We start from the raw sequence: 12,275 nt of genomic DNA on the forward strand, positions 1-12,275 counted from the left end.
TACCATGGTGTCAGCCTATCTCATAGCAACCTCAAAATTACGGGCTCAAGCATTCCTCTTACTTGAGCTTCCCGAGTAGCTGGGAATTCAGGTGCCTGCCCCAGCACCTGGCTACTTTATTTTATTTATTTATTTTTTTAGTGGAGATGGGATCTCACTGTGATTCAGGCTGGTCTTGAACTCCTGAGCTCAAGAGATCCTTCCACCTTAGCCTCCCAGAGTGCTGGGATTACAGGTGTGAGCCACTGTGCCTGGCCTGACATGGACATCTTTAAAGCAGTACTTTGGTGTAAATTTATACTACTAACTGTATCTGTCAGAAAAGAAAAGAGATCTCAAGTTATTGCTCTCAGTTTCTACCTAAAGAAACTATTAATATAAGAGCAAATTTAACCCTAAAGTAAGAGAAGAAAGGAAATAATAAAGATACGAGATAAATGAAATAGAAAACAGGAAAACAATAGGGGAAAAATCTATAAAAGCGATCAGTGTTTATTGAGAATATCAATAAAATTAATAAACTTTTATGACTATAAGTACCTATATCAAAACTAGAAAGACTGCAGATAAACAATGATACACTCCAAGGAACTGGAAAAGAACAAACCAAACCCCAAACTGGTAAAAGGAAAGAAATAATAAATACCAGAATAGAACCAAAGGAAACCTTCTGAAGGTTTGGAGGAAATAATATCAAAATTATGGTATTTTCCAAACCACCCTACACATTAAATGCAATCCATATCAAAATACCACTGTTAACTTTTCAGATCATTGGAAAATACAATCCTAAAATTAGCACACAACCAAAAATGAGACCAAATAAACCAAATTAGTCTTGAGCAGAAAAATAAGAGGCATTACGCTACCTGACTTCAAAATATATTACAAGGCTATAGTGTGGAATTGGTATAAATACAGGCACACAGATCAGTGCAACAGAATAGAGAATATAGAAATAAATCCACATATTTAGATCTAAGCAATTTTCTTTCTTTTTTTTTTTGGCAGGGTGGATGGGGAAACAGAATCTTACTCTGTTGCCCTGAGTAAAGTGCTGTGGCATCATTATAGCTTATAGCAATCTCAAACTCTGGGGCTCAAGCCGAAGCCTCCTGAATAGTTGGTACTACAGGTGCCCACTATTACTCCAGCTAGTTTTTTTTGAAACAGAGTCTCACCTTGTTGCCCTTGGTAGAGTGCCCTGGTGTTGTAGCTTACAACAACCTCAAACTCTTTGGACGATGCTCAGCGATTCTCCTGCCTCAGCCTCCTGAATAGCTGGGTCTATAGGCGGCCAGCTGTTTTTACTGCAGTTTTTGGCCAGGGCCATGGTTTGAACCCACCACTTCTGGTGGGCTGGTGCCCTACTCTGCCACCTGTTTTTTACATACGAGGTCTCACTCTTGCTCAGGCTCGTCTCAAACTTCTGAGCTTAGGCATCTTCCTGCTTCAGCCTACTAGAATGCTGGGATTACAGGTGTGAGCCACCTCACCCGGTTAGTTTTTCTGTTTTTACAAAGATGAGGTCTTGCTCTTGTTTGGCCTGGTCTTGCCTGAGCTCAAGGATTCCACCTGCCTTGACCTCCCAGAGTACTAGGATTACATGCATGAGCCACCACCCCAGGCCAGCCAAATGTTTTTTTTTTTTTTTTTGAGACAGAGTCTTGCTGTGTTATCCTCAGTAAAGTGGGGTGGGATCGTAGCTCACAGCAACTTCAAACTCTTAGGCTTAAGTAATCCTCTTGCTTCAGCCTCCCAAGTAGCTGGGACTACAGGTGCCAGCCACAATGCCTGACTATTTTTAGAGAGGGGGTCTCACTCTGGCTTAGCCTGGTCTTGAACTTTTGAGCTCAGGCATTCCACCCACCTCAGTCTTCCACAGTGCTAGGATTACAGGCATGAGCCTCACACCCGGCTTGCCAACTTATTTTTAACAAAGGCACCGCTAACATAAATTGGGAGGAAGAACAGCCTCTTTAATAAATGATGCTGGTGGCTCATGCCTGTAATCCTAGCACTCTAGGAGGCCAAGGTGGGTGGATTGCCTGAGCTCACAAGTTCAAGAACTGCCTGAGCCAGAGTGAGACCCCATCTCTAAAAATAGCTGGGCGTTGTGGCCAGTACCTGTGTTCCTAGCTACTTGGGAGGCTGAGATGAGAGAATTGCTTAAGCCTAAGAGTTTGAGGTTGCTGTGAGCTGTGACACTATGGCACTCTACTGAGGGTGACATAGTGAGACTATCTCAAAAAAAAAAAAAAAGAAATTTCATAAAATCCAGCAATCCCACTAGTAGGTATTTATACAAAGAAATAGAAATCAGTCAACCATATAACCTGCACTCACATGTTTATCCCAGTACTATACATAATTGCCAGAATATGGAATCACCCTAAACATCCGTCAGTAGAATAATTGAATAAGGTAATGTGGAATATCACTAAGTCATATAAAAGAATGAAATAATGTCATTGCAGCAAGATGGATAGAACTGGAAGCCATTGTGTTTAAGTGAAATCCAGACATAGACAAATACTGCCTATTCTCACTCATATGGCAGCTAAAATGTTACTATTCTGGAGGTAGAGCACAGAATGATAGGTGCTAGAAGCTGTGAAGGGTGTATAGGTTGAAAGGGGAGATGAAGAGAGATTGACAAATGGATGTAAACATACAGTTAGAAGAAATAAGTTCTATTTCATAGAGTATAGGATGATTATAGTTAGCAACAATGTATGTTTCAAAATAACTACAAGGGAGGACTTGAAAGGTTACCAGTGCATAAAAATGATAAATACTAAAGGTTATGGATGCTTGAAGTATCCTGACTTGGTCATGGTACATTCTGAGCATGTAACAAATGCACATAGTCCACAATTATATAAAATGCATATATCAGTAATAGATACCTATTTTATTTTATTTTTATTTATTTATTTTTTTGAGACAGAGCCTCAAGCTATCGCCCTGGGTAGAATGCCGTGGCATCACGGCTCACAGCAACCTCCAACTCCTGGGCTCAAGCGAGTCTCCTGCCTCCGCCTCCCAAGTAGCTGGAATTACAAGCGCCCACCACAACGCCCGGCTATTTTTTGGTTGCAACCATCATTGTTGTTTGGCGGGCCTGGGCTGGATTCAAACCCGCCACCTTAGGTGTATGTGGCTGGCGCCTTAGCTGCTTGAGCCACAGGCGCTGAGCCATAGATACCTATTTTAAAAGAAATGTAGATTTGATTTTTAATTTGATGATGTTTAATGTTAAAGCCTAAGGTAAAACAACATTTGTGTTCTAGATGTCTATTTTTGATAGAATTTAAATCTATACTCCTCATTTTATTATACTTTCATTTCGGCCCTGCAGAGACTACCTCATACTATTCAAGCTCCTTGTAAAATAGTCATAGAGCAGAAAGCTTTTAACATATAACGGGAAGCATAATTATAAATCCAAATTCAAACAGCAATCTGGGCTCGGCGCCTATAGCTCAAGTGGCTAAGGCACCAGCCACATACACCTAAGGTGGCGGGTTCGAATCCCTAGCCCGGACCCGCCAAACAACAATGACGGCTGCAACCAAAAAATAGCCGGGCGTTGTGGCGGGCGCCTGTGGTCCCAGCTACTTGGGAGGCGGAGGCAAGAGACTCGCTTGAGCCCCAGGAGTTGGAGGTTGCTGTGAGCTGTAATGCCACGGCACTCTACCCAGGAGGACAGCTTGAGGCTCTGTCTCAAAAAAAAAAAAACAAACAGCAATCTGAGAAGATGCCAACAGACTTAATCTGTAGTGTTTCTTTTGCTTGTTATCTCTCAGTGATCCAACAGTTTCAAATGTTATATCACAATCATAATTCTTTTTCGAGCCATTTACATCTTCATTGTAAAATTTATTCTACTCTCACCTGGGCTTCCTTTTGTACCTTCTCAGTTTGCTAGATAAATCATAAATCATCACATAGTCCTACATTCCCATGAAGATGTGTGAAAGGACAAACAGAGGGGAGGGGGACTGAAGCTCTGAAGTAAAGGATCTAAGTTCTTGAATATGATGTAATCTGAATGAATCAGTGTCATCTTGCAGGATCTCAATACCTAGAGAAAGTATCTTATTTAATTATTTTAAAATGTCAGGAATAAATGAAAAGGGATTAAAGCCAGATGATAAAGATGGATACTCTCTGTTCCATTGTTGAAACAGTCCTACTGTTTATGTATAACCTTGTGGCAACGCACCTGGGCCCACCCAGAAGTGAGGTATCTTTACTTAGTAAGTCCTCTTTGCCTCACCTTAATTTTGTGTCATATTTTTTGGAGATGGAGTCTGACTCTGTTGCCCTGGTAAAATGTCATGGCACTTCATAGCTCACAGCAAGCCCAAACTCTTGGGTTGAAGAGATTTTCTTGCCTCAGCCTCCCAGGTAGCTGGGACTACAGGTGCCTGCAACCACACCCTACTAGTTTTTCTATTTTTAGTAGAGACAGGTCTCACTCTTGCTTAGGCTGGTCTGGAACTCCTGAGTGCAAGCAGTCCACCTGCCTCAGCCTCCCAGAGTGCAGGGATTACAGTGTTAGCCACAGCACTGTGCCAATTTTATGTCACTTTGATCACTTTATAGACCCAAACTCTGGACACTTTAACCTCAAGTGTTGGAACTAGGATATTTATGTTGTATTCCAAAAGGATGGATAGTTGGAAGGGAAACTTTTATAATTTGGTGTCTCTTACCTTACTATTAGGTTTCCACAAGCTCTTTATCCAGTCTGCTCAATTCAAACACTTCTAGACCATTTATTCTTTTTATCAGATTGCTTGGTAAAAAATTTTAAATCTTCTGCTAACTCAAAAAATTCTCTCCAGTAATGTAGAAAAGACAGAAAACAGTATTATTATTGAATAGACATGAACAAAACTGCACAGTAAGCATCTTAGAAAACCCACTAATGAGACTGCAGACTAAAGGAAATCTTCCTCTTTTAGGTAGACAAGCAGATATAAACCATTACTACCATGTTTTCCCAAAAATAAGACACTGTCTTATATTTATTTTTTCTCAAGAAGACACATTAGGGCTTATTTTCAGGAGATGTCTTCCTCTCCACACCAAAATGCATGGCAGATATGCTGCATAGCCATGCCCATCACTAGGTCTTATTATCTGGGTAGGGCTTATATTTAACAAATGCATAGAAATCCTGCTAGGGCTTATTTTGGTGGTAGGTCTTATTTGGGGGGAAACACGGTTATATGTGTGTTCTTTTTTTTTTTGACACAGAGTCTCGTTTTGTTGCCCTCGGTAGAGTGCTATGGTGCCAAAGCTCACAGCAACCTCAAACTCTTGGACTCAAGTGATCTTCTTGCCTCAGTTTTTCATTTTTAGTAGAGACAGGGTCTTGCCCTTGCTCAGGCTGGTCTCAAACAATCCACCCTCCTCAGCCCCCAAGAGTGCTAGGATTACAGGCGTGAGTTGCTGCAGCCAGCCTTTTATGTGTGTTCTTACTAACTTGTCCTTATGTAACAGGACTTTAACAGTACCAGTTGTTACACCTAGTTCATCCTCAATTCTTCTGGTAATATGAGTGGCCATCTGTTCTATTTAATTTTTTATCCAAATGAAAAATAAAACTCCTGTCTTTATGAAATGAGGTAGTTAAAGTAGCCTGGTACCCAGGTAAAACTTCTATGGTTTTCCTTAATGATTACATTTCAAAGAGATGGCTCCCAGGTACTTCAGATAACATTTTTGAGTTGTAATACTGACACTAAGCTTTTTTTAGCTTTTAGATTTACTTACATATCAGGGACAGCAGAAAGATTTACACTTACAAGTTTTTTCAAGCCAAAGATCTAGAAGAGAAGAAAAAATTGTTTTTTCTTTATGACACCAGGGAAAATTGGACAAAAAATTAAGCTCTTACAACTAGTTGGGTACCTACTTGATAAGCAAAGAAATAAAGAAATTTCCTAGTAAAGAGAAGCAATTTTAAGTTTACCTACATGATATCTTTATTAAAAGTTACCCTCAGGTCAGGCATAGGTGGCTCAGGCCTATAATCTTAGCACTCTGGGAGGCAAAGCCGGAGGAGCACTTGAGCTCAGGACACCAGCCTATGCAACAGCGAGACCTGATCTCTAACTAAAAATAGAAAAACTAACCAGGCATAGTTGCATGTGTTTGTAGTCCCAGCTACTCAGGAGGCTGAGGCAAGAGGATTTCTCAAGTCCAGAAGTTTGTGGTGGCAGTGAGCTGACATGATACCACTGCACTCTTGTCAGTGCCAAAGAGTGAGATAATCTCAAAGAAAAAAAACTATCCTTACATTTATATTGCATACCTAGTTGGATACCTTGGAATTAAAAGGTGACCTGTGTTATGTAATCACTTCTTTTAAATTCTTGTAACTTATGTGGAATGATAATGGGTTTGGGGGTTTATTTTATTTTATTTTTTGTTGGTTTTTCTGTTTCTTTTTATTTTGCAGTTTTTGTCTGGGGCTGGGTTTGAACCCGCCACCTCCACCATATGGGGCCAGCACCCTACTCCTTTGAGCCACAGGTGCTGCCCTTCTTTTTCTTTTTTAAATCAAAACTAGTACTTTAATAAAATAAAGTAAAAATAAAATTTAAATATTTGATATAAGAATACCACTAAATTTTTTTTTAAAGAAAACCGAAGCTAATATTCATGAAGGGCTCATGATGCTCTAGAGATCAAAATAATATGTAAAATTATAATGTTCTGAGCAATATCAATACAGTGTTAAGGATATATTTCAATAATTTTTTTTTATTTATTAATTATTGGGGATTCATTAATAAATGAAGGTGCAAGAAACCAGGTTTCACTGATTGCATTTGTTAGGTAAAGTCCCTCTTACAATCGTGTCTTGCCCCCAAAAGGTGTGGCACACACCAAGACCCCACTCTCCCATCTTTCCCTCTCTCTGCTATTCCCTTCCCCACCCCACCCTCCTTCTTCCACTCTTTGCTCTCCCCCTCTTTGCTCTCCCCTTCCTCTACCCCCACTGTGTCATTAATTGTCCTCATATCAAAATTGAGTAAATAGGATTCATGCTTCTCCATTCTTGTGATGCTTTACTAAGAATAATGTGTTCCACTTCCATCCAGGTTAATACAAAGGCTGTAAAGTCTTCATTTTTCTTAATGGCTGAATAGTATTCCATCATATACATATACCACAGCTTGTTAATCCATTCCTGGGTTGGTGGGCATTTAGGCTGTTTCCACATTTTGGCAATTGTAAACTGAGCTGCAATAAACAGTCTATCAATAATATTTTAGGCTCAGTGCCTATAGCTCAACCGGCTAAGGCACCAGCCACGTACACCTAAGGTGGCGGGTTCGAATCCCCAGCCCGGACCCGCCAAACAACAATGACGGCTGCAACCAAAAAATAGCCGGGCGTTGTGGCGGGCGCCTGTGGTCCCAGCTACTTGGGAGGCAGAGGCAGGAGAGTCGCTTGAGCCCAGGAGTTGGAGGTTGCTGTGAGCTGTGATGCCATGGCACTCTACCCAGGGGGACAGCTTGAGGCTCCGTCTAAAAAAAAAAAAAATAAATAAATAATATTTTAAAAAGAGTTGGTATCCTAAATTCTAGAATGAAGGGCCCCTACTTTAATCACACAGGATAAAATAGGATTTAAAACTGAACGGTTTTGCCTTTTTATTTCTCCTAATTTTAAATTATTATGGGTCACGCTGGGTTGCTCACACATGTAATCCTAGCACTCTGGAAGGCTGAGGCAGGTGGATTGCTTGAGCTCAAAGAGTTTGAGACCAGCTTGAGCAAGAGAGAGATCCAGTCTCTACTAAAGTTAGAAAAACTAGCTGGACATTGTGGCGGGCACCTATAGTTCTAACTACTTGGGAAGATGGGGCAAGAGGATTTTTTGAACCCAAAAGTTTGAGGTTGTTGTAAACTCTAGCCAAGGGGATAGAGTGAGATTTTATGTAAGAAAAAAAAAGAAAGAAAAACAAGAGATTCTTCTGCTTATGGAGATGGCTTGTCAGACATTATACAGAAAATTGTAACTTGCACTGTGCTTTCTTTTTTAAATCTTAAGATGAAGTCATTGCCAGTTGCAGCAGTTTTGATGTGGCTTAATTTTCTGGGATCTGTAGTTTATACATGGAGTAAGAGTTGAAAACGGAAATATTCCTAACTTGGAATAATCCTTGACACAAATTGTAAAGCTTCTACTGAGAGAAGATAAAGAATCTTCCTAAAATCTAATGATTAAACTGGTCTGTATCTGTAATATCTTTCTGAATTTCTACATTAATAATTTATTAAGAGTCTTTAAAACAAATGGGTTTTCTTCTAATAAAACAGAAATCTGCAGAAATCTTGAAATTACTGTTACTTTTTTGTTTGCATTAGCATTATCATTTTATAGTTCATAGCAGAAGAAATTAAATATGCCTGTAAGAATTTAATTCTTATGAGGTAGAGTCCAGGTAATCGTGGATCCCATTCAAAGTTCGTACCTGCCCTGTGGTGCTTTACTGTAAGACAGTGAGGGGAACCAATCTATGTCTTTGCCTTTGTCAAATCAGTCTTTGTCTTTGAATATTAGTAATAGCACTTGTGCATAGAGTGCTTGTTACTTATTCAGTCAGCAAATTTGAGTGCCTACCCTGTGCGGTGGATGGCAGAAAAGCACAAATCTGAAATAATATCTTAAATTTAATTCCCCTATTCTAGCTAATTCATTACTTATTATCCTATCAGTCAAGGAGTCTGTTTCTCTTTCTCTCCCCTCTTTCCTTTCCTTTCTCTGCTTTTCTCATCCCTTTCTTTCTTTCTTTCTTTCTTTTTTTTTTTTTTTTTTGTAGAGACAGAGTCTCACTTTTTTGCCCTGGGTAGAGTGCTGTGGTGTCACACAGCTCACAGCAACCTCCAACTCTGGGCTTAGGCGATTATCTTGCCTCAGCCTCCCAAGTAGCTGAGACTACAGGCGCCTGCCACAACACCCAGTTATTTTTTGTTGCAGTTTGGCTGGGGTTGGGTGCGAACCCGCCACCCTCCGTATATGGGGCCGGCGCCCTACTCACTGAGCCACAGGCACTGCCCACCTCATCTCTTTCTTTTGCCTATCCTCTCCCCATCCCTGTATACCATACACTATTTCCTCTTCAGTTATGGTAGAAGAGGGTGTGCAGTTTTTTTGTTGTTGTTTTTGTTTTTGAGACAAGAGTCTCATTATTTTATCCTCAGTGGAGTGCTGTAGTGTCACAGCTCACAGCAACCTCAAACTCTTGGGCTTAAGTGATTCTCTTGCCTCAGCCTCCCATATAGCTGGGACTATAGGCTCCCGGCACAATGCCCAGCTATTTTTTTGTTGTTGTAGTTGTCATTGTTTAGCAGGCCAGGGCCTGATTTGAACCTGCCAGCCCCCATGTATATGGCCAGTGCCCTAACAACTGAGCTACGGGCACTGAGCCTAGTGTGCAGTTTTTAAAAGTATTGAATATATCCTAAAGAGATGTTTACTCCTTCTGTCCTTTTTTTTTTTTTTTTAAATTACTGCATTAAATCAAGACTTTATGGCCTTGGCTCATGCCTATAATTCCAACACTCTGGGAGGCCAAGGCGTGTGGGTTGCTTGAGTTCATGAGTTCGAGACCAGCCAGAGCAAGTGGAAGACCCCTCCTCTGAAAAATAGCCAGGCATTGTGGCAGGTTCCTGTAGTCCCAGCTACTCAGGAGGCTGAAGCAAGAGAATCACTTTAGTCCAATCGTTTGAGGATGCTGTGAGCTATGATATCCAGGGCACAGATGAGACCGTGTCTCAAGGAAAAAGGAAAAAAGTTCTGTTTTGTTTCATGTTTTTGGATCGATGACATTTGTGGAAAGAAAAATTTAATATTATCTTACTTTGGTTTTTTTTGACTAGAAGGAATTCTTCATACGTTTATATTTGATCCCAAAGAATCTTCCAAAAGGTGATCTTTCTTGTTTCCATGAGTAGAATTTAGAGTTAAATTCATACAAAAGTGAAATAAAATAAATTTTAAAATCTGTGGGTTCTTCAAACTCTATAACTTCTAAAAGATTCTATTCTGAAGGCAGAATTGTTAATAAAATCACAAGTATTGTGGAGGATGGATATGACACTGACTGGTTGTATCTCAAATCAGAAGAGCCACTAGAAAAAAGACACAACTACAGAATATGCATGTTCAGTAGAACACTGAGACAATAGCAACTTTAAATCCACCCAGGGTTTCCATACTATGATAAAATGGCTTACCTTGAATAGGCCACAAAGGAAGAATAACACCTTGTCCAGTAATATTTTCTTGTTCATTATGGTTTTTGAGAAGAATAAAGAATAATTGTTTTGAGGTATGTAAGAAAATAGATTTGCTGAGTATTTTTTAAATCAATTTTGTGCAGAAAATTGTTAAATGTCTCCTTGTCCTGTTGCAATTCTACTGTTTTACCAAAAAAGATTTGAGGCTGTCCCAGAGTCTCGGTGAATGATCTCATATTTCCATAGGGAATCAAGTTAAATGAAGCTCTTTAGCTTCCTGTTGATTCATTTTTGGTAATGTCTCTAGTAAGTGGCCTTTCTTGGACTCTTCTCTCTATCCATCCACCTGTAGTACTTTACTCCTATCTGTGAACTCATAAGTTGCCTTCTGTAGGATCCTTTTAATATCTCATTACTATCCGATGGGTGAATTGTTTTTCACTTGGCTATCTAGGTGTTGAATGACTCTGTGGGATTTATAAAGCTTTGTAAGCTTACATCCTTCATCTAGAATTTTTGATACAGTGGAATGATTCAATAAAAATTATGTATTTTCTTGCTCAATTTTTACCTTAGCAGTATGAATGCTATGCCAACAAAATGATCTGAGATGAAAACTGAATGTTATGGAAGTGCTGCCTACCAAAGAAACCCTAATCAAAGTGTCCTTTTCTTGTCTAGAAACCTTTTAAAAACTGAATTTGGAAGGCAGTATTTTTTATAAAATATTCAACACTTTATAGTTGAATATAATTATAATGTAGGGGCCTGAGATGTATGACTTGCTTAAAATCACATAATTGATTAAAAGAAGTAGACCTGAGTCTAGAATTGGCTCATACGCTAGTTTTCTTATGTAAATATTCACCATATCCTGTATTTCAGACCTTGGTATGTTCAAACCATGAAAGAGGAAGAACCTACCAACTTAGGCTAGTGGTTAGAAAGATGAGCCTTTGTGCTAAGTCTTTTGCTATTGCAAACTCTGTGCAATAACACGGTTAAACCCTCTTTTGTTCTGCTGAACTTTTATATTTAATTTTTAAAAAACCGGGATATCCCCTCATACTAAATTGTAATTTTTTTTTAAGTGATGATTTAAATAAAAATAAATAAAGAAAATCTTGTTCTCTGGCCCAGGTTGGAGTGCAGTGGCATGATCATTACAGCCTCTGTATCCCTGGGTTCATGAAATTTTCTTCAGCCTCTCTCATAATTGTTTAGTTGTTTTTGTTTTTGTTTTTTTTCTTGTCTCACTCTGTTGCTCTGGTGCAATGGTGTCATCTCAGCTCACTGCAACCTCAAACTCCTGGTTTCAAGAATTCTTCCTTCCTCAGCCTCCCAAGTAGGTGGGAATACAGAGGCACACCACCACAGCTGGCTAATTTTTCTGGTTTTTGTAGTGACAGGGTCTCATTTGTGCTCAGGCTGGGCTCACACTCTTGGCCTCAACTGATCCTCTCGCCTCTCCCTCTGGGAGTGCTAGGATTATAGGTGTGAGCCATTATGGTGGCCTTGAAAATGAATATGAGTTATCACCTAGACCTAGTATTTCCCAGCATGACTTTGCAGTGGAAAGTAATGGGCCTTATCTTGTATTTCAGCTCAGACATCTATAGCTGCACCAAAGACATGGAAAAAACCAAAAGATCGGACCCGAACCACTGAAGAGGTATTGGAGGCTGAATTGGAGGTAGGAGACAACAGATCTTTGGCTTATCTTGAGAACATTAGCACTGTTTCATAGATAGATGTGGGTTTATGCCTCTTTCTTGAAATACTGTTTTTCAAGCAAAACTTGATATAATAAATTCAGAGACTAATATTTTAAAGTTCATTTATATTAGATTTTTTTTTTTGAGACTCACTGTGTTGCCCTCACTAGAGTGCTGTGGCATCACAGCTCACAGCAACCTTAAACTCTTGGGCTTAAGCAGTTCTCTTACCTCAGCTTCCCAAGTAGCTGAGACTATAGGCTCCCACCACAACACCCAGCTTTTTTTTTTT

At 39.6% G+C, this 12,275-nt stretch overlaps 1 protein-coding gene across 1 annotated transcript in view; it reads left to right on the top strand.

Annotated features, from left to right (window-relative positions):
* Positions 1–12,275, top strand: part of EIF4G3 (eukaryotic translation initiation factor 4 gamma 3) — a gene marked incomplete at its 3' end in the record, with an annotated part of 304,720 nt that overhangs the window by 224,808 nt on the left and 67,637 nt on the right. The window contains exon 12 of the mRNA XM_023509712.1: positions 11,873–11,961. Within this exon, the coding sequence (XP_023365480.1) occupies positions 11,873–11,961 (89 nt within the window). The remainder of the gene's footprint in view (positions 1–11,872; positions 11,962–12,275) is intronic.

The sequence above is a fragment of the Otolemur garnettii genome, unplaced genomic scaffold (genome assembly GCF_000181295.1).
Source record: "Otolemur garnettii isolate 467f Iridium unplaced genomic scaffold, OtoGar3 scaffold00009, whole genome shotgun sequence".
Lineage (NCBI taxonomy): Eukaryota > Metazoa > Chordata > Mammalia > Primates > Galagidae > Otolemur > Otolemur garnettii.